The sequence below is a fragment of the Stegodyphus dumicola genome, chromosome 1 (genome assembly GCF_044657685.1).
Source record: "Stegodyphus dumicola isolate Sdum_Otavi_A_Nest chromosome 1, ASM4465768v1".
Lineage (NCBI taxonomy): Eukaryota > Metazoa > Arthropoda > Arachnida > Araneae > Eresidae > Stegodyphus > Stegodyphus dumicola.
The window spans coordinates 75,600,170-75,624,551 of NC_140768.1; the positions used below are offsets into that span (position 1 = coordinate 75,600,170).

The 24,382-nt window shown below is 33.0% G+C and overlaps 2 protein-coding genes across 5 annotated transcripts in view; one reads left to right on the forward strand and one right to left on the reverse strand.

Annotated features, from left to right (window-relative positions):
- The window catches only part of LOC118194398 (ankyrin repeat and SAM domain-containing protein 6-like), a 117,893-nt gene extending 106,344 nt beyond the window's left edge, over nt 1-11,549 (reverse strand). For 2 of the 3 annotated variants that reach the window (XM_085816366.1, XM_085816363.1), the window contains exon 1: nt 11,410-11,549. In XM_085816366.1, the coding sequence (XP_085672492.1) occupies nt 11,410-11,455 (46 nt within the window). In that variant the 5' untranslated portion in view covers nt 11,456-11,549. The remainder of the gene's footprint in view (nt 1-11,409) is intronic. The other variant, XM_085816353.1, reaches the window with a different exon arrangement.
- LOC118205934 (trafficking protein particle complex subunit 2-like protein) overlaps nt 1-24,382 on the forward strand; it is an 85,987-nt gene that overhangs the window by 326 nt on the left and 61,279 nt on the right. The window lies entirely within an intron of this gene.

Consider the following 24,382-nt stretch of genomic DNA (forward strand, 5'->3'; position numbering starts at 1 on the left):
GAAGCGAAATAAACAGTTTTTGGCTTTAAGTAATCATTTAAATTTAATTCTAGTAATTTTTTATGTTTATATTTTGTCTTATAAATAGTTGGTAGCTTTTGTGAAGAAAAATGTTATTTATGTAAATTTGGAAATAAAATTAATTATATTTACCCTAGTATAATAGGAGTTTGTCAGTTAAATATTCAATTATGAAATTCAAGGCCGGCTGCAAGCAAAGGCAGTATGGCTAATTGCCTACGGAGTCTTTTTTTTTTTTTTTTTTTTCAGAGAGCGGCAGGAAATTGTTCTCATAAGTCACAGCTAAATACAGCGGGGAAAGCGCAGAATCTCCCACTGTTTGACGCGTTTCTAAGAATTGCACATACTTGGTATCCATGTACACATCGACCTGTTTTCACTTAAAAAGTCAAAGAAAATTGACAAAAATCCAGTTCTTCTTACTCTTGTAAACTTAATTGTTTCGCGATTCTGCACTTCAGCCAATACAGCTGTATTTTGCATTGTTCTTGTGATTTAGCTGATAAAAAAGAGAACAAGGAGTAGAGTAGACTTTAAGTTACCTCTTGTATTATGGCGAAGTTGTTGTTTGATTTATCGCCAAGTTGTTGTTTCATTTATGGTAGCCTGGGTAGTTGAATGTTATGGAAACCCTATTGTGACGTAATTGGGTGCATGATTCTGGGAATTTTTTAATTATGGGATGTTTTGTAAGCGTTTTTGTGGTGTGTGTCGGTTTGATTCTTTAGACGGTAGAATGGCCGAATGTATTAAGATTAATTGTCTAATCTTTGGAATATGGTAACAGGTAGTTTGGCGACATTTTTCTAAGGCGATAAAGGTTACTAGCTAGGACTTTAGCAGTGTACATGGATATAGTCAAGAGTGTGCGCAATGCCGTTTTTGTGCAATTCTGGGATGTTTTTTTAAGTGAAAATATGTCGATGTGTACATGGATGATACCATGTATGTGCAATTCGTAAAAATGCGGCAGGCAGTTAGCGATTCTGCACTTTGTCCCAATTTTGCACCTAATCATCGCCATGATTAAACACGTTTGGGTTGATCTTTACATTATGGTAACTTGCCGATTTTTTGGCGAAAATTTGGCAACCAACTCTCCTACAGCAACCCTCTATTTTTTTTTCCCCCGCCGCCATTTTGTCTTCACGAAGTAAAGACATGTTTCTTTTCTTTTTATCTACTGAACACTTCTTCCAACAATCTAGTAGCCGAATTACACTTATGCTAGAAATTTTATCAAACAAAACTGCTTAATCATGACAAATATTCACTGCAAAATTGGGGAAAAGTGCACAATACCATACTCCTTACGCGTTTTTCAAAATAACACATACACATAAACCATGTACACGCCGACTTATTTTTACTTAAAAAAACATCCCAGAATTGCACAAAAATGGCATTGCGCACACTCTTCACTATATCCATGTACACTGCTTTTTTCTCATAAATTAGAAAAATTTCACGAAAATACATGACAATTTTCTCAATCTTTAAACCCGGTAAAAAGAACATATATGAAATTACCTGATCGCGAAAAAGTATTTACCCTTTACAAATATGAACATTTCCACATATAAAATAAATAGAATATCCAAAAACTTTTACCTCTAAATCATCTATTACATTATACACGTCACCAACGAATTCATACCGCAAGCATTACAAATACTTAGTATCAAATATTTAAATTATTTCCATGCACGTTTATTTCAACTAAAACGTATACGAAATTCCTACAAACATAAAATTCACAAAATAACTATCATTTCATTAAAATATAATTAAATTCAAAAACACTACTTAAAATATAAATGAGCACATACATTAAATTAATAAAAATTACCTTACAATCCTAATTACTTTAAACTAAATCATTGCTAATAACAATTTTCCCAATAATACCAAATTCCTTTCCACCTTATATTTAGAACAATGCATAAAAATAATATCCTCAAATAATTAAAAATACTAACTTACCTAATCTTCTTCAGAATCTTGATTACGTGTCCGATAAACTTTTCTTTAGTTACGGCCATGGGATCCAAAAATTCACAAACACTGTTTCACACAACACAGAATAAACCAAATACAAAATTTCCAGATTTTTTCCCGATTTCCCCCCTTTTCCGATTAAAGAACCATAATTCGTCCATTAATATCACATGACATACATATCCCATGATCTCTCATTTCCCTCACGCAAAATAATGCGTAATCGGAACTGAGTACTGCTCACATTATTACCAAAGTCCCAGGTAGTAACCTTTATCGCCTCCAAAATGTCGCCAAACTACCAGTTACCATATCGTAAAGATCAACCCACGTTTGTTCCATAAAAGTTCTAGCATACGCGTAATTCAGCTAACAGATTGTTGGAAAAAAATGTTGGAAATGTTGAGTAAAAAAAAAAAAAAAAAAAAAACGCCTTTACTTCGTGAAAACAAAATGGCGTCCAAACAAAAACTAGCAGGTTGCTGTAGCAGGGTTGGTCGCCAAATTTTCGCCGAAAAATCGCCAAGTTACCATAATCCAAAGATTAACCGATTAATTTGAAGTTTCTGTACGACTTGGAGCGAAAGGGAAAAAGAGCTTTAATTGACTGGTGTGTAAATGAAGGTTTACTTAGTAGCCATTATAAATGTCCTGTGTGTAGGAAGAATATGCGTCTAGTCGAATGTAAAAACCGTTTAGATGGATTTGAATGGGTTTGTAGGAAGAAAGGTTCAGATGGTCACTATATGAAGCGTTCTATCAGAAAGAGTACCTGGTTTGAAAAAAGTCATTTGAGTATGATTTATATTTTGATTTTTACGTGGCTATGGGTGTACGAAGCGAATTCGAAAGTCATTTTTATCCGGTTTTTATCCGCCACATTAATGTGTGAAAGCGCCACCTATAGGTGAATCAAATCGCGGATAGCTAATTGATGGAAAGAAGGGAATGACGACAGAATTTTTATGATCTCCTAACACAAGAATGTGCCTTTCAATGTGTTGAGATGGGAATTTTTTAACTGCTTGATTAATAATGTTGGTTAAAAAGCCCCTGTCAATAGCTGTTGCTTTTAAATAATTTAGTTCTTCATCAAGAGATAGTTTGGAGGAGCAAACTTGAAGAGCACGGAAAACATGGGAATAAAATGAAGCTAACTTTTGTTTTGTCGGAAGGCAAACCGATGAAGGTTTACGGTAAACCGTAGTACTGAAGTTGGATGTGTTACGTGTGACCAGAATGTCGAGAAACGGAAGAGAATTGCAAGTCTCAAGTTCAAAAGTGAACTGAATAGCAGGATCAATAGAATTCATTGTTGAAAGAACTTTAGTTAAATCATCTTTATTACCTTCAAACAGGGTAAAAGTATCATCTACGTAGCGGAACCATGCCGGGAAGTTTAAAGTTTCCAACAATTTTGATTCATAATAATGCATGTAGATATCAGCCAGGATGGGACTGAGGGGGCTTCCCATGGCTAATCCCTCAGTTTGCTTGTAATATTTATTTTGGAAAACAAAATGTGTTTGTTTCAAACAGAGTTGAGTGATTGCTATGGTAAACAAATACTAGAGTGAATTTTAAAGAATGCATTTATTCTATTGTGGTTTATGCACTGTCGGCGAAGTAGATTTAATTCAATCCAATAAGTTTAAATGAAATGCAAGAAAAAATGCGTATAATTTAATATCCCGTACAAGGAAGTCATGTAATGTACACATCAGATTTTTCCCCTTCATTACGCTCAGAAAATTTTATGCTCCGAATTTTAGAAATTACTAAAGTAAATATTCCACTTTAATAAGTTAATGATGATATAATCAAATAAATGATTGTTTTGTAATGTTATTAAAGTTTTTAAAATGGTCATTAAATTAAAAAAAAAATTACCAGATCTTGTTTAATTTTACCTTATTTATTTCAAAGCATCACGTACTATCAATCCTATTTAATTTTACGTTATTTGTAAATTAAGTTCATAAATTTTGTGCCTAGAGTTTTTACCATTTTACCAAAGTAAAGATGTTTGTACAAGAATTACGCGTGAAAAAAATGCTCGAAATATAGTAAAAAGGGCTTTAATGAGATATATTAAATCCTATTTGCAAAAAACTGTGGCTTTCATAATCTCATCACTATACAACGTATCACATTTAATAATTAAAAAGAGTTATGTGATGCAAATGCCATAGGTTTCAGTGTTAAAGTAAACCAGATCGTCCCTACTCTTTCTTGCCGACATGTCGGTGACAGGCGCCCCGCCCACTGGGTTAGTCTATCTCTTATAAGATCCATGCATGAATTCGAAATTCTGCCTTCCAGATGCGCATGTTCGGGTGGAGCATTACATTATTCAAAATGGGATGGCTGTCGTCTTTGTCACAGTGCGAGAAACATACATGTATTCATGCAGATTCTTCATTATTTAATTTCTTTAAATATAATACAGGGCGATAATATTTGGTAACAACAATTTGTAAGGAGACACGGACATTTATAGTAAAACAGCGCAAAATGCCGCTTCGAAACTAACAGCCTTTCTAGGCTACCACCCCTTTGGGCTAATAAATTAAAATAACAGTATATAAAAAAAATCTAATGCAGAACTAAAAATAAATTAAAAAAATTATCACTATAAAATACAAGCAAAATTAATTATTACAGTTAAATACAATTTTAATATTAGAATTAAATGTATAAAAATTATTAAGCAGTCAAAAGTGTTTATCACTATATGTATTATGAAATATAATTGAAATAAAATTGCTTTATAGAAATTGTGCTATAATACTCATCTATAATTTTAAAAAAGGAGCACAATTTAGAATTTTAAACAAAACTTTCAAAAATTCGCTTTTAAATATTTTAGTATTTTTTACTTATTTACACCAATAAAAAGCATAAAAATTGCTTGTTTGAAGTTTTTCTATTTTTTCAGATTTAAAATATTAATTTCTAAAAGAAGTAGTTTCAAATTTCCTTACAGCATAGGAAAAGCTAAAAAAATATCCAGCCCTGAAAGCATGCAATAGCTTTATAATTATTTGGAACGTTAATTATGCTTAATAAATATGCTAAATTTTTAAAAAATCAATCTCAGTTTCAAAAATAAAAATATGGAGAAATTGTAATTTGTGAAATGAGGCGCTACAACCAGATTTATCTTGACAATTATACACGCTGCAATAGGCAACCACTGTTAAATTTCTGTAAGTCGTCCCTACTCCTTCCGATGTGATCACGGTGACAGCCAGGAACGCCTCAGACGAGGGAGAAAACCCATTTGGATTAGTCTATTTATTATAAGGTCCATGAAAACTGGTAGCAAAACGCATCCACAAGACAGGTCCATAAGGTGGCGCCATTCATCGGTGCCCACTGAAACTGAGAAGAAAGTTAGTAATTCATCTTACCAGAGGCAAACGGATTTACAAGTCCATGCATATCAATTTTTCCACGATTTCCAAGGCCAGAAGAATCTTTTCTTGGGGGGACTGCAGTTGTTTGCACTTCTCAGTAAATTCTATGAAGATCATTTTCTTGAAATTTTCATCCATTGGGAACAAAGTTACCGCGTGGAACATCGGAATTGGATTTCGTAGGAGGTTGTCTTTTTTCGCGTGCAGAATTCTCAGGCGCCCGACGATCAGATCTCTGCGGCTTTGGCTCTTGAGTCTGCTTCTTCATAGCGGGCTTTTTCGATGAGGCAATATGATCCAGCTTGCAGTGTACACTGGTTGGTTTTCCTGCATCCTTTAATTTGCATGTGTACGTCAGATGTTTCTGCCCGCATTTTAGACATCTAGGCTCGTTGTTACAGAAGGTCTTGTCCATGTCCATATCTCTGGCATTTAAAGCAGATTAACGTACCCGGGTTACATCTGTATTTTCTGAATTTGACCCTCAAGTCCAGCAGGGTTTTCTTCCGGTAGATACTTCTGCCCATGTCCTCTCTTTTAACTCTGAAATCCAGACCCTTCGCTAAGCTGTATCCTCAAAATACCCGAACTGCCCGAAATTCTTTTCCAGTTTCACAGCAATTTCCTCCCCTCCCCGTCCATTAACGCAGAAAATAGGTGTGAAGATTTCCAATGACATCCTGTGTACTTTCTTACAAAGATTCCATTAGCCTTTTACCCCGTTCTTTATAAAACTATTCTGAAGGTCAGATCAACAAGCCTTTCCAGCTGCGTATTTCCAAACCCTACCCCACTTTTCGAATTTTTGACGTCACGGAAATATCGACTAGTTTCACCTGGCAAGATGGCATACCCCACTTTTGACTACTACGGCGCGCTTTCGAAAAAATTGTGGTGCCGACTAGTGTGTTTAGATGGTAATTGTGAGATTTTCGCAATTTAAATTATTATGAGTGGAAATTTACGCAAAATCTTTAGTGAATGGTTATTGTTTATCGCCGTAGTATATGTGAAAAAAGAGAATAATTCACTGCTAATGTATACATTAATAGTATGAAAAATCTGAAAGGTGATACTCGGCAATAAATGTGATGCATTCATCGCAAAATTCAGCGACGCCAGTAAAACAAATGAGAGTGTTCGAAAAACTTATCCACATCTGAAGTCACTATATAAACATTGTATGTGTGCCAATACAGATATTTTAATTAAAAAAAAAAAATCCACTTGCAGAAAACTTCAAATCAAGGAGTAAGAAAGAATTGCAGTGCCTCTGTGTGCTTAAAAACTACGAAGCATTCTGCAGACTTTTATGCCAAAATCAAGGTTGACAAATATATTAATAAATTTTAATGTTTCTTTTAGTGTATAAATTTCAAAAGTATTAAAATAACTTGGGCAGTTGTTTAATTGTTTAAAACAGCAATTAAGTTCATTTATAAAGATATACAAGGAACTTTATAATTATCAAAATATTTCATTGCTTTGGTGAAAAACTGAAATTTACTAAATTAACTAACTTTTATAACATTAAATTTGTTCATAACTGTAGTATTATGCTCTGCTTTAAAAAAGCTTAAATACTTTATTCATTTGTTATACATTAAAATATTTTCTGATTTATTTACTAAATGTGTAATCAATTATCAGGATTACTAAATGTGTTAAGAATTTCCATACATGCTTGTGCAGTGTGATTGCACGTTTGTGTAATGAACTTTGATTTTCATGAACGAAACAGAAATACAATCTCTGAATAAGTACTTTTTCGTTTTCCAGTTCCTGTGTTTAGCTGTAAAAGTAAATTCATTTCAAGTATGTGTCTGTGCAATTTTGACGATGTAAATACTGAAATGATTGTACAGTAAAAACTCAACTAAAAAAATATCCGGAAAGCTCTTGAAATTTTGGATAGTCGAGCATATAAAAAATGAAATAGTGTAATAAGTGAATGGAAGAATAAACTACTAGTCTAAACTCATAAAAACAGTTCATCTTATTTGTATCAACTTGACTATTTAATATTATGCACGATTTTGAAAAAAATGTATGCTGCTGATCTTTGGAATATGATAACGGGTGATTTTTACAATGGTTGTTATGTGGATTAAGACTGCAAGTTGAGACTTTAAATATGAACAATAGTAATCTGAAAATTTGAAGTAGTAATTTTATATCCAACAATCTCTGCCAAATAACTTCCATATTTTAAGCAATTAAAATATATATTTTTAACCGCTTGTTATTAATTTTATAAAGTACATTCTATAATTTAAATTTTATTTACTTTCATCTATTTTAATGTTTGCCATTATAAATTTTATACTACCTTTTTAAGATTTCATAGTTGCTAATTAAACTTCCTTTACAATTTATTTAGTTATTTTATGCATACATTTATATTTTATGTAAGAAAGGGATTTATGTGCAATAGATATACAGTGAAAATCATTTAACACAAAACTGAGGGGACTGAAATATTTTTTCATGTTAAAGAATATTAAAATATATATATATATTCAACAAAATTCAGCTTATTAGAGTACATTTTATTTACGTAGATATGTGTATATGTATGTATTTAATAAAAATCAATGAAACAAGAACTTAATAGAATTTAATACAAAATTTTCAAGTTTTTTGAAAAACAAAACATTTATTGAATTTTGGGAAAATAATCTGATATTTTTCTTTGCATTGTCTTTTTTTAGCATCAAATTGTTCAATGTCAAACATTTTGTTATTCATTTCACCATTGTAATGTGCGTCTGAATAACTGTCCATACCTTTTATAATGTTCCTCATTTCGGATGAGGTGGGAACAGGAACTGCATTATTCATTTTATTTTCGTCACCAGAATCTGCATCAATGATATTTTTTTAGCTTTGAACAAACTCCAAAATAACGTTGTCCGCCATAATTGGGGCTGTACACACATTATAATAAATTACTGCAGCAAATTCTTCCGATAGTACAGTACGACAGTTCATTAATACAGAAACTTTCTCAAACATTTTATTAAGTGTCAGCTCAGTTTCACTATCCTACTTCTCTATTTCTTTTGGTGCCAAAGAATCTGATACTTTTGAGAATTGTTTGTAATGAAAATAATTTTCATTCATCCTTGGAGTTGCTGAATTCCATGCAGTGCGACATATGAGCCAAACTCACTAATTTTTACTCACACTGCCATGTATTCGTCACCGAATTCCAAAGCTAACTGATGAGAGATGAGATGTTTGTGTGGCATTTGTAGAGGTGGAAGGCGAAAGTAGGGCCGTGTCGGGCAAATTGGATGTGAAGGAGTTAAAGGAGGCGAAGAAGGAAAATGGATAACAAAACGATCAAACTTCCCAACCGACGTTAAGACTTCGAAATTGTTAGGCGTACTGGTCGCAGTGGCAGCGTCAGTGGCGGGAGTCTTTTAGCAGGAGATTTCCTTGCTTCAGAAGTGGGAGCAGAGTATAACTTCGCGGTTTTTGCAGGAGTAGTCCATCCTTCAGCATCAGTAGTTTGCAGAGTGGTGCAGTCATCTGTTTTGTAGGAAGCAGCAATATTTAGCGACTTTTATCTTTTTCTCTCTTTCCTTATGTAGATGAGCAATTTCAATGCTAATTGGATGATCTTTTTGATATTTCTGGACAAAGTTAACTTCGCAAAAAGGTATTTTTGCTAAGCCCATCTAATTAATAATTGTGTAGAAGATCTTCTCACAGGGTTGCCACGCTACTGGGAAACCCGGGAAAGGTCAGGGAATTCGAAAATTGACCAAAAAAGTCAGGGAATTTAAATATTTTAGTCAAAATCTTGAAAAGTTGGGGAATGTCATACGACGATCCCCCAAAAAGCGAGTTTTGCGCCAATGTTGGAAGCATGACTTTGTTGGCGAATTATGTATTGGATGAGCGTCATTCGGGCAGCTTGCGCAGAGCCAATTTTCGCAGCTCCAGTCAGATTGTCTTTTAGAAAGGCAAAGCAAGTCTCGGCCCCTAGTCTGGACACCGTCGAGATAGAAGAACGAGTCGTTTTTTGCAATCTACTCAACAGAGAGCTAGTCTGGTGTCATCGTCTCGATCATTACAGAGATCGACGCGTCGGAATTTTTTCCGTCAGCTGGACAGCTGCCGTTTATGTTTCTTGCTGTCGTTTTAGATCTAAACTGAGGACGGCAAAGGTCACGGATTGTTTTTGGAAGTGTATGTAATAGATATTTTAATTTCTTAAGATTTGTGAAAAACTCGAGTATTTCGTAATAGAAATAATGCATTTGATGCTGACGATTCTACATTATTTATTTATTCTATTTTACCAATGCCTTAATTAAATTTTAGTGAAAATAATGTATTTGGTGTTTTCCTATTTCACATATAAAGAAGAGGTGCAACTTTAAATTTAAAATTGTAATTTTTAAACTAATATATATATCAATGTACTTAATTTCATGTTTTGATGAGTAATTTGTAAATTTTGAAATTTTATGTTTTAAATTATAATGTATTATCCCTCTACTTTTATTTGAATTTGTAGTGTATAAAAATGTAATACATTAGACATGCATTAAAAAATATGCAGTATATAATTCAAACTATGCACATCCTAAATTCAACATTTACATTAAATTGCTTTGAGTTAAATTTATTTAAGTAGTTTTAACTGTACCGATATCAATGTCAATTTCCAATAGTTTTTAGAATCTCCTATATAAAACAAGTAAAATTCCTATATAATTTTCAGTTAAACTAAATGCTTGTTAATAATAATATAATGCATGATTTATAATTAGTTATCAGATTCTTCAATGTGGTGTACTTTTAGATATTACATCAGTTTTCTGTATATTTATTCAGATCAAAAAAGTGCTTGGTTTGGGTTTTACGTAATTACGGCAAAGCCTCGAGGGCTATCTGCCTGAAGTGAGGGTTGCCTTCGTGGAGGACATTCTAAGGGAAACTAGCTCATATACACGTAACACACGCAGAAAACCACGAAAACGTCCAACAGCCAGCTCGTTCGCAGGATTCCAACCTTAGACCGAAATTCCAGTGATCAGTGATTTTACCGCTCAGCCGCTGGTGGAATCGATTTAAAAAGGGTATAAATAGGAATATGTGCTGCAATTTCTTTCACTGCATCAGTTAATATATTTATAATTGAGTTATATATATATATATATATATATATATATATATATATATTTAAAACAGATTTTGTGTGCCTTAAACTTCTATGCTTCTGGAAGTTACCAATGATATATTGATAATGACAGATACATTGGTATTGACGCCCATGCGTCCAGCCCGTTCGCGCGATTTGAGTCTCGGACCGCACTACCAGTATTCGGAGATTTTACCGCTCGGCCACTAGTGGGATCGACCTAAAAAGGGCATAAATAGGAATATATACTGCAATTTCCTTTCACTGCATATGTGAATATATATATATATTAACATATATATATATACATATATACGTATGTTTGTGTGTGAAGATGATATGTTTTATGATTTAACCTATACTTATTTAATTCTTTTTTTTTCCCTTCCTATAAGTTTTGTTAAAAATTTGTTATATTTTTACTCACTAGTAAATCGTCTTTTAATGCATCAAACCAAAGTTTTCTGCTTATTAGTATCTACGATACATACTAATAATATAGCTACGTGGTAACTATAATTCCTGAATAAATAAAATTATTGATATAATCATGGGTTGTTAAAAATTAATTTTTTTTTAATTATTGAATAATTTTAAAATTATTATTTTCATTAGGAATATTAAACGCGTACGCGATGCTATATTTCAATGATTTGACTTATGACGTTGTTGCATAACCTTTTCAGACAAAATGTATTTTAATCATAAAATTCCTGTTAACAAATAGTTTACAAGCATGTAACCTTTTAGAAAATTTCCATTTTGCAAAAGATCATACGTAAATACGTAAAATTATGTTTACATTTCTTCACATACCTGAAGTTTTGAAAAGGCCATTTCTTTCTGCGTTTAAAATATCCATTAACGTTCGACATTTCTTTTTTCCACACTCATTACTAAATGTGCTATCCAACAGCGCATTTTTTCGGAAAATTTCACCATTTACTGGAACTTGTTGCTTCCCCCCCCCCCCCGCCATCCTCAGTAATAAACACGTGCGAAACAGCCCCTTTGACAACAAACTACCCCCTTTCCCTCAGCCTTGAGCAATGTAAAGGTGAGATAGACTGGTTGCTATGCAATAAACGTCACTTCCGCACAGAATTTCCACTTCATTTTCCGCCGACGGAATTTGAAGTGGCCAGACTCACTCTCCCTTTTGCTGTCGAGTGGAAAGAGAATCCCGACTGGTTTTCCAATATCGATCTCGACCGGTGTCCAGACTAGACCCCTTGGTTTCCAGTAACCTCGAGAATCTTAAGACTCGTATTTGCAGGTTATGTTGAACTAAAGAAAATACCTTCTCATTCTTGTATACAACAAAATCGGTTTAATCGTAATATACGGTACCTTGGAGGCTAGAATAATCCCCATGTACTCTGTTCTAATGTAAGAATGTGTAAAGAAAGAAAGGATCCATAGACGTAATGTAAATCAGTTTGCTAGAGTACCGCTAGAAAGCTGAGGGAAAAACTCGCCAAGGGATTTGTCGACGGAACCTAACGGCGAGAATTTCCCCCTCCGCGATGTGTACAGGATATTGTGGAGCATGTGTTAAGAAGAAATGTTCTTTGAATTTCGCAATAACTAATACTCGGATTTTCGTACATTTTTTGCTCAAAAGCACTAATCTATTAATTAGTTTACTCACGCAAAAAATATTTTCTATTCCTTTAAAGTTTAAGGAAATTTAAAACTATATTCGTTTTATAAAAACTTGATAAACTTGACCTTCGAACTTCGCGAGCTTCGGCGACAGATATTTCGCTGATACCCAGCTATTTCCTCTACGTTGGGACGGAGCTATTCCTGTTGCAGAGAAGTTTTTTTTATCTTAACAATACATATTTTTTTTCTGACCTCCATGTACCGTACACATGGAATTTGGCGACATCATGATGAACTCTAACAACAGTTACCTCTCTCTGTCTCTTAGTCTCTGTTTAAGAAGGTTTTGTGTAGTAAACCGGTCATTTTGTTTTTGGCGGCAGTTTTCAAAATTCTGCAAAGGCCGTAGCGAAGACTAGGATTTTACCGCAAAATCTTTCAAACTTTTTTTTTCATTTTAATAAATGCCTTATTTTTAATTTTGCAGTAAAATAAAAAAATAGTAAACAGTTCGCCAAAATAGCATTGATTATTGTAATTCAATTTTTAAGTAATTAACTTCATTTTAATGTTATTTATATCATTTAATGTTCTTGTCTCCTCTAAATTTATTTATTATTAGTTAATAATACTTTCAAATTTCTCTGGCATAATTCTGAATCTAAATCAGTATGATGACATACTGTCACGAAATTTAATGCAGATATTTTTGTTTATGTATGCTGCTAAATAAATATAAAATACCTGTATTTTAAAATATCATTAAATAGATTTCTTTCATTTAGCTGCAAAAAACTCATTTTTAAATCCAGATTGGGCAGATTCTAATCTCAATCTTCAGTGGAGAAAACAACTCCTATTATAGCTATAATACTAATGCTTTCAGGATTATATTAAGTCATAAGCAATTGGCAAATTTTTGTGTTTTCAAGTGGTACCATCATTAATTTACCTCTCAGCGCAGCCAACGCGCACTATGCGGATAGACTGGAATTTTCTGAAAACACTGGAAAAGTCAGAGAATTTCATTCTCCTTTTTAAGTTACAACCCTGTTCTCAGTTTTGCGCAAAGCTGATTTAACAGATTTTCCTGCCTTCAGTTGTAAATTAAGTTCATCCACATTACGAAGAGCCTTATACATTTCAGCCTATTCCGGATCGTTTTCATGATACTGATAATGGTGAAGTAGGACAGCAAGCATATTCACAAAGCCTACAGACCATTTCTCTAAGGTCTGCTTTAATTGGATGAAACATCTGCTTGGCGATCATATTTGCAATGGCGAGTTATCGCCCTGAAGGCATGGTAATTAACGTCAAACAAACGGAAACAGCGTTTATTTTATTCGATATTTTTTTAGTTTATGAATGAAAGCTTGGAGGAATTGTGTGGAATATATTTTATATAACTTACTGATCTTATTAATAGTTTATTTGTATTTGAATTAAACTTTTAAAAGTACGTAATTTTTTTACAAGAAAAAGGTGTTTACATGGAGATAGAATATGCACTTTTTCGTCATTTCTGTTAGAAAGAGCCTGATGTGTAAATTTCCATAGCGCATTAATTTATACAAATAAAGGAATATTAAAAAATAAGCAAATGAAAAATTCAGTAAACATTTAAGGGCGTCTATACCTATTCTTTTTTACCTAAATTATGAAAAGTAAGTATAACTAAAATTATATTTTATTCCATTATGCGCTATTTCTATTGAAACGGTTTTCGGGATCTTGGATCGTAATCTTGCTACTGGTACCTACTAAGAGAGTACAAACCAGTAAATAAAAATAAGAAAAATTAACAAAAATAGAGAAAATAAAGGTGTTTGATTTTTAACACCGCACCCAAACAAATAATGACGAAGTCATTCAATAAAGTTAAAATAAAAATAAACCCGTGCAGAGCAGAGTTTATAATAGCTACGGGCGGGGATAGAACCGGCGATCAAGAAGTCCGAGACCTTTTTTTCGCGCTCGTTACCTCTGAGCTGCGGTTTCGCCAGTGAGTTACGCACAATTTTTGGTACACCACGCTTAAATACAAATTCTAAAGGCGATGAACTAAAAGTCGCCAAGCACTACGTTCTGTAACCCTGCGTTTCCTGTTTTAACCAATCGGAGCAAACAGCAGTAGAAACGGTCTGTAGGCTTTGTGAATAAGCGGACAGCAAACGTTGCTCGAGGAGAACCGAACGATGGTCGCTAGGCATAGTAAAGACTAAGGCGCAAGGCAGAGACGTACGTTCTACAAATCACGTGCCTACGGTCAAGTAAGAGCATGGGAGAAAAGAACCATCACTCGTGAATACCACCCCTCGAATATCTTTCTATACACGATTCAATTCACTTATAAGTGGCGCTTTTCACACATTAGCATGGCGGATAGAAAAATGTATTGTGACCGGACGTTTGTGCATCCAAAAGTGGAATGGAGTTGATAAGGTTTCCCGAAATATTTGATTCTGTTCAGGAGGTGTAAATTCTTACTGTATTACTGAAGTAGAAAGAATTTTAAAAGCGGACCATTTAGTGATGCACGGGATTTTACATGAAAAATCAAATGTACAAATTTTGTCTTGGAACTTCCTTCGAACCTCAGATTGATTTTTCCCCTTCGGGCAGAAAGATTTAGCGGGTGCAAAATTAGACATCTGTCTACATCGTCTCTTTTGTGTCGATGTTTACTAACAAATTAGTACGATGAGCAATGTGAATCTGAGAAAACGGAATGAGTTTTATTAACACTGGGGTGTATTAATAATTATTTCAACTATAAAAGTTATAGACATTATGGCAGAAAGTGAAAAAATATTTATCTGTACCGTATGCGGTAAAAATTTTACAAAAAATAATTTGTTAAAGAAACATTGTCTGTTGCATACTGGTGAGCGACCTTACATATGCAGCGTGTGTAATAAATCTTTTTCTCTTCGATGCAATTTAATGAGGCATTGCCGAATACATACAGGCCGTAACGATTATTCCTGTGAAGTTTGCGGTAAATGTTTTCAGAGAAAGTATCATCTTGCGGACCATTTTCTATTGCATACAGGTGAAAAGCCATATGTATGCGGTTTATGCAATAAGGCTTTTAATAATAAGTGTTCTTTAAGTAGGCATTACCTTATGCATACTGGCGAAAAACCTTTTATATGTGACATATGCAACCAGGGATTCAGTGTTAAATCAAACTTAAGAAAACACAAACTTATTCATGAAGGTGAGAAACCTTTTTCCTGTGGTACTTGTGGCAGAAATTTTAATAGGAAAAGCAATCTCGTGAGACATAATCAAACCCATAAAAATGTAGAATGATGTGACATTTTTATTTCAACCAAGTCTGATCTAACAATTTCCCAGCTTTGAAAATTATTATTAGTTCTTGAGCTTAAGATTTTTTATTTATTTACCCTATTACATCAATAGATTGCTTACTAGTATAATGAAATGACAAATTTGTAAAATCGTGCATTGTTTCATCGAAAGCATTTGGTTAATGCAAACCTTATTAATAAACAATCTTCAACAAATCAATTTCATTTTCATCGATCTTCAACAAATCAGTTTCATTGTGCATTTTAAAAAAATGAAACTGATATTATTCCCGCATTTGTAGTCTTAAGTATCTATATTGCACATGCAGCTTAAAATTATTACTGAATGTTTCTTTTTCTTCATCAAAATATTAGAAATGTATATCTCTATTTTAGAGTAGATTATAAATATTAAACAATTTGTTTATTTACTATATCCAGTTCTTTGTATTATGTAAAAATATATGTAGCTTTTATTCTGTTTTTTCATAAATTCATATAATGAAACTTTTATGTAATTCACTGAATAATAATTTCTTCAGTAGATTTTCATTACATGACATATTAATAAAGAATCATACACATATATTCTGTACAGATTCATATATTGAAGTAATATTTTTATTGGTCCCTCTGATTATCCACACATTTGCCTGAAAATTGAAAACTGTTAACCAATTTTGGGTAGCGTTTGTGAATGTATTACAACTGTAAAGAAAAGTATTTATTTGACTATTTATTCTAATGATGCATTCTGCACCACCTAATTTTTTACATTCCTTATACAAGACATATTCACTTATTGGTTTTTTGATTTGTTGTTTTCCAAATGTATATAACTGTTTTCTCTAAAAAAAAAGAACATAGAATTGCATAAACTGAGCATTGTGTGCAACCTCAAGCATCAAAATATTAAAATTAGAATGGGGGGGGAAAAAAGAGTTTGCATGATGCCTTTAGGCCATTACGCTGTGTGCATACAGAACACTAAGTCTGAGATTTTGACAAAACTAACAGAAATGCAGTATATAGTTAACTACAGTTTTAAAATGCTTAAATTCATGTGGGGGGATCATAATCTGCAGTCACCCTCGCAAAAATATCCGAAAGAGTGAGAAACCAATCAGATATATGCTACATACATACGTGGGTAGTCAGATATGTACTTTTTGGCAGTATCATGGGGTTGCCAAATAAATAATTTTTGCCAACATGGCATGCTGTCTTATGAATATTTTTTCATAGATTTTTGGAGGATTATCAAATAGTACCATTTAATATAAGTATTTCCAGCTGTTGAGCCATAAACATTAATATCAATGGTGAGTTTTAGGGTCTTCATGAGAGACCTTTACTGAATTTATTTGTATAAAAATGTATTTATGGGTACCCCTTGTCAAAAATTGGCTATTTTTAGCAGTACATGGATACCAAGTTTGTGCAATTCTTTGACTTGTTATTATGTTTACTGTAGCGGCGCTACACAAAGCCAAAATAACAAGACAAAGAATTGCACAAGCGTGATGCCCATGTACATGTCGACCTATTTTCACTTAAAAGAAATCAGAGAATTGCATAAACTTGGCATTGCACACTCCCTTAACTTTATCCATGTACACATCGACCTATTTTCACTTAAATAAACATCAGATAATTGCACAAACTAGGCATTGTGCACCCTTTGACTTTGAACATTCACACATCAAACTATATTCACTTAAAAAGTCAAAGGAGCAGCCAACAAAAAAATATATAATCTCCATAAACTGCATTTTAAATCAAACAATGAAATATCATGAAAAAGGAAATTCATCCTTGCACTACACAACTGAAATGTCCACTTACCTTATTTATGAATTAATATGTCTTTGCAGTCGAACAAAATTCTTTAATAGCTTCCAAAAACTTCCTAAAATTATCTGAACTAGAATCTGTATACTGGTGTCGCCACATAAATTCACAAAATAAAACGTATCCTTCGTTGCGCTGTTATCTTCCGACGTTCGACCATACGCATTTCCTTTCTACAAACAAGACAGTTAATAATGGCTACTAAGTAAACCTTCATTTACACACCAGTCAAGCAATGCTCTTTTCTCCCTCCTTTTAGAATCATACAGAAACATTAAATTAATCTTACCACATTTAGCCATTTTACCATCTAAACCAGAAAACAAGCAATGTACTTCCTAACCAACACACACGACAAGCCCTTACGAATTTACTGCAATCATGCAACCGATTACATCATAATAGGGTTTCCATAACATTCAACTACTCAGGCTACCATAAATGAAACAACAACTTTGCGATAATACAAGTGGTACCCTTCTCTGTATTCTAACCATAGTTTGTAGTTTGTGAGCAAATCCCCCCCCCCTGTTTTGTTTTCCCAAATGTATGCCATATTCCTTCCCTGAGAATGAGGATCTTGTCTGGTTTCATTTTGAATATTGTTATGAATCGAGAGTTAATTATATGTTAGAATCTGAAGGATTAGCAATTGACAACAAGAATAAATTTTACAAATTACCCCAAGAAAAGTTACTGAACTGTCTTGTGATTTCTTTTAAAAATATACTTTTGCATCAAAATAATTATAAAATAAAACAGGGAAATGATGTACAGCTCAAATGAAAAGTTAAGAACAACTTTAGTAGTGTTTGTTATCTAAAAGCATGGAAGAAGTTATATGCCCATATCTGGATGGGAATTTTATTTCATACTTTAATAAGAAATTTAATGTGTCAAATATTAAATTTCTTATTAAAGTATGAAATAAAATTAAATGATTTTTTAGGTTCATTTAACAAGAAAACTGCAGAACGAAATTCTTAACATTGTAAAGAAATCTAAAGCCATTATGGAGACTATCGATGCTAGTAGCACTGAAGCAGAACGAGCTATCAGCTCAAAGAACAGTATTTCCACAAGATCTTCAATTGTACAATATATTTCAGATTTAATAACTGTCTCCTTAAATGGTAAATATCTATGAGAATTTAATCCTAAACACGATGTAAAGTATTTAATTAGGATCTGATATTTTCTTTTTGCAAGAATGTGAGGCTTTTGTTAAATTTTCCATAGCTCATCTCTGATTAATACCTTGCTTATAATTCTGAAGTTGTTCACATCCAGAAGTAAAATATGCTTTTTGCAAATGCTTTTCTGGTATGTAATTAATTAGTCACAGGTACAATTTTAATTTAAAGTCGGGTACATTCAGCGTTTTTACTGAAAATCATGGGTAATCTCAGATAAGCAGCAGTTGGGGCAGTTTTTTCCGCCATCTTAAATCATGAAAAATTGCCATATCCTCGGGAGGAATTTTTTTATACCTAGAGGGAAATGGCATCAAAAGGCGTTTTCCAAAAATTCCCTCTTCAGCCTAGTATCAGAGTAAAAGCTCTCCTGGGCGAAAATTGAGTAAAGCAAAGTTAATCGTTTGTTTTGAGAAGGTAAACCATACACATAAAACGATTAATTATTGTTGTGATTAAGTAAATCTATAGACTTTTTTCCCATCCTAGTATTTTACGTTAGGATGTAAATAACTCCAGCATTTTTAACTTTTATGTTTCTCTTTTTTAATTCTTACCTTTAATTTGAACACTTATCCATAATAATGGTTATATATGTTTGAAAACATGTTCTTTATATAAATGCAGTAGTGATCGTGAAAACACAATATGTATCATATAGTTAAAGATGAAAGGCTAAAAGTATATTTACGGGTACACTTTGGCGATTATTGGCGGTACATGGATACCAAGTTTGTCCTATTCTTTGAGTTGTTATTTTGGCTTTTGTCACCGCTACACAAAGCCAAAATAACAAGATAAAGAATTGTACAGACTCGCTATCCATGTACACATTGACCTATTTTCACTTAAAACAAAATCTTGGAATTGCATAAACTTGGCATTGTGCATTCCCTTGACTTTATCCATGTTGTGTAGCAAATTTAATGTAATTAAGTTAATCGCAGAAATCAAAATTTTAATTTGTGAATATTCAAAATTTTAGCTACACAACAGGTTTGGATTTATTAATTTATTTGGTTATTAGTAGTTTATTGTAATAAATTTGGGTTATTTGATTTTACACGAAATGCTTAGCTAGCGTCATTTTCTGCCCACTTTGTTTTCAAACTTGTACACTCAGATAATGGATATAGGTGAATTTTCATGTAATAAACTCAGTTTTTCATGACAAGAATTAAGTTAAATCCTTAGAATTTATTATCAATAGATGCCAAAAAATTAGCTTCTTAATTTGAGACTACTTTCTTAATCCTAGCCTTAATCAATTTTAAGTTATAGCCTTTTAATTATTAAAACTTCCTAAGTTTTTCTTCTAACAAGAAAGGGGGGGAAGAAGAGTTACAAAAGTTCACTTTCAACGAAAAAATGTGCATTCTTTGGAATTGAAAAGCCACTTTTTGTCAGGTTTGCCTCGTTTTACAAGTGCAGGTGTGCAATATGGAGAAATAAGTCTATAGAAAATGTTAAACCTATTAAGGGTGAAATTTTACAAATTAAATATAATCTTATGTTGATTTTTTTTTTTTAAATATATATATATATATATATATATTTCCCGGGAATATCTTTAATAGCTATAATATCTATTTTATTTTTTTTATTTGGTTCTATCACATGATATTTGAAATTAATGGATGTTCATTTCCAAATAAACAAATTTATTTTCATTGAACTATTTAAGTGTATGTTTTTTTTTTCTATTATTATTATTATTATTTACTCATGTCATTCACCAGGTCACCTAAAATTGAATTACGGGTTAATCCGGTAAAATTTAACACAACGCAATTGTATTTTATGGATAGGAGTAGGCTAGCCATTTAAGAAAATTTTATTGTCGTGTTAAGTGTCACCCACAAAAAGGCACACAACGACCTCTTTTCATTTAGAAAAACATCAGAGAATTGCTCAAACTAGGCATTGCGCACTCCCTGGACTTTGTCCGTGTACACATCAAACTATATTCACTTAAAAAGACAAAGGAGCAGCCAACAAAAAAAAATATAATCTCAGTAAACTACTTTTAAATCAAACAGTGAAATAATGTAAAAAAGGAAATTCATCTTTGCACTACACAAAGGAAATATCCACTTACCATATTTACGAATTAACACATCTTCAGTCAAACAAAATTCCTTAACGGCATCCAAAAACTTCCTAAAATTATCTGAACTAGAATCTGTATACTGGTGTCGCACATAAATTCACAAAATAAGAGTAAAACGTATCCTACGTTGCGCTGTTATCTTCCGACGTTCGACCATACGCATTTCCTTTCTACAAACAAGACAGTTAATAATGGCTACTAAGTAAACCTTCATTTACACACCAGTCAAGCAATGCTCTTTCCCCCTTCCTTTTAAAATCATACAGAAACTTCAAATTAATCTTACCACATTTAGCCATTTTACCGTCTAAACCAGAAAACAAGCAATGTACTTCCTAACCAACATATACGACAAGCCCTTACGAATTTACCGCAATCATGCAACTGATTACATCATAATAAGGTTTCCATAACATTCAACTACTCAGCCTACCATAAATAAACCACCGCTTGGCGATAAATTAAACAACTTTGCAATAATACGAGGGTACCCTTCTTTCTACTCTAAATGATGAAAGTTTTTAAAAATGAAATATGCAAATATTTCCACAACAGTAATACATCCTCGAAATGTATTCGAGGCTATTCAGTCATCGTCCAGTCCGGTTTATATTGGACATTCCAAACTCGTTTACACACATAATTTCTCTTAATAAGGTTAAGAGAGTTATTTTTATTCTTTTTTCTTGTTTAAGTGCAAAAATAGTTTTCATGTAGGTAAACAAAGAAGTGTAATCCTGCATTGCATAACTGCAGGCAAACAAGATTTGTAACAAGCACTTCTATGGCTTTTCACGATGCTATGCAATTGTTTAAATTTCCATAGCGTAAGATTAATTGAATTTTTCTGTGTTTCTTCCATGAAAAGTTAAATCATAAAATATTATTTTCGTGCAAATTGAACGTTGTCTATAACAGTGGTTTCAAACTGGCGGCCCCAAAAGCAATTTTATGTGGTCGGCAAATGTATTTCACTTTTGCATTTGTTGTTAATACAGTGATGCAAAGATTTATAAGTTTTACTTTTTTGAAGCTTGTGTTTACATTACATTCATTACTATTAAACATGAACATGAGTAACACATCAGAAAAATCTATAAATACGCGACGTATTCGGAAACTAAGTACTGTTTTGAAAAAAAAAAATAGTAAAACAATTTTTTCGAATCCAATTTTATTTTTACATGAAAATACATGTCTTAAACTGTTTTTCAACATAGTTTCCGCCAATGATCAAACACTTGTCATAGCATGTGACCAGTTTTTCTATACCATCGTCAAAGAAACTTCCCGCCAGTTTCCATAACCACGACTCCACAGCATTTTTCGTGTCTTCGTCAGATCCAAAGCGCTTGCCACCAAGCTCGCACTTCATGTGCAGGAACAAGTGATAGTCGGACGGTGCCAAGTCCGATTACTATTAAACATGAACATGAGTAACACATCACAAAAATATATAAATACGAGACGTATTCGGAAACTAAGTACCGTTTTGAAAAAAAAAAAAAAAAAAATAGTAAAACAATTTTTTCGAATCCAATTTTATTTTTACATGAAAATACATGTCTTAAACTGTTTTTCAACATAGTTTCCGCCAATGATCAAACACTTGTCATAGCATGTGACCAGTTTTTCTATACCATCGTCAAAGAAACTTCCCGCCAGTTTCCATAACCACGACTCCACAGCATTTTTCGTGTCTTCATCAGATCCAAAGCGCTTGCCACCAAGCTCGCACTTCATGTGCAGGAACAAGTGATAGTCGGACGGTGCCAAGTCCGGGCTGTATGGCGGGTGATCAAACTGCTCCCAATGAAACTGTCGAATTAATGATTGAGTGACACCAGCAGTATGGGGCCGAGCATTGTCATGGAGCAACACAATTCCTTTACTGAGCATTCCTCTTCATTTGTTTTAAAAGTCTCACAATATCGTGCCGCATTAATGGTTTCACCTCTTTGAAGAAATTCAGTAAGCAAAACGCCTTTCCTATCCCAGAAGACAGTGCACATGATTTTTTGTGATGACATTGTCACTTTGAACTTTTGTTTTTTCGGAGAATGAGTGTGTCTCCACTCCATCGATTGTTGTTTCGATTCTGGTGTGAAATAACACACCCAAGTTTCATCACCTGTCACAATTTGGTTTAAAAAGTTTTCTTCCTCATCACTGTACCGCATGAGAAATGTCAGTGCACTATTAAGTTGCTTTGTTTTGTGAACATCAGTGAGCATTTTTGGAACCCATCAGGAACACAGTTTGCGATAATTCAAGCGGTCAGACACAATTTCGAACAAAACAGTATGTGAAATTTGAAAAAATGCCTCTGAAAGAGTTGTCATTGTGAAGCGTCTGTTCTCATGAATTGCTTCATCAACTTTCCTTACCAAATCATCGGTGACAACAGAAGGCCGACCACTCCGAGCCTAGGTGTGGACATTTGTTCGACCTGCATTAAACATTCTTACACACTTTCTCACCATTCCATCACTTATCGCGTATTCACCGTAAACTTCTGTTACTTGACAATAAATTTCGGCCGGTTTAACATTCCTCGCGTTCAAAAATTTAATCCCAGCACGAATCTCACAGTCAGCGGGAAAACTAATTCTCTTAAACATTTTGAATGTGCACAGCAAACTGAAAACACAACATAGAGCAAACAAAATGGCGACAATTGAAAGTCAGTGAACAAGAAAGACTAGTGCGCATGTGCGGGACACCTACCACAGCGCTGCGACGGCGCTAGAATGAAACGGTACTTAGTTTCCGAATACGCTACGTATAAATCTTTTTCAAGGATTTGAAGCTACAAATTTAATTAACTTTTATTTGCTTTTCTGAAAAATAAAGAAACTTTTGCTCATGTTTTGGCTAATGGTTTAGATTTTTTAATGATATATCCAACTTTTAATTGACAAAATCTTTTATACAGTACAAAGTCTTTAATCCGGAATGATCTATAATCCGGACCTCAAAGCTACGAACTTTCTGTGCATGAGTAGCGTTTATGCATGTGCATAATACGTTTACGCATGCGCATTTAGTCTATAACAGACGGTATAAGCTAAGCTAAAATTATCTAATTATCTATTTCAGTTAATGTTGCAGATTGCGTTGTTCCCTAATCTTCTAATTGGATCCTGCTTATTAATTTTTGAAGACTGTTAGAGCAATTTTATAAAAAGTAAGCTTGAACTTTCGATTATGTCAAAAAGAGTTTCTGATTTTGGAGCTGCCAAAGGATCTACAAAGCGACGATGTCCATTAAACAAAAAGTGGAATTGCTGCAAAAAATGGAGAAAGGCACGAAGAAAGTGACAGAGAGGTTAGTGAAGACAAAAAAATTTCGATTGACAAGTTAGTTGGCATTCTCGGCACAGCAATTACAGGACTTAAACAGCGGAACTTTGTAAGTGAACAGGAAATTATGTCTGTTTATAGAATTAAAGAGAAAGTATTAGCACATAAAACAAAGCAACTTAAAAACTTACATTGAAAGAAATGTAAATAATAAAGAAATAAAGTAAACAAATAAATATTAAGCTTCTTTCCTTTTTTTTATTTTATTTATTTATTTATTTATTTATTTATTTTATTTTATTTTTTTATTTTATTATTTTTTTTTTATTTTATTTTATTTTATTTTATTTTATTTTTTTTTTTTTTGATACCGTTTAGAACATAATTGCTTTTTATTTCATAAATTA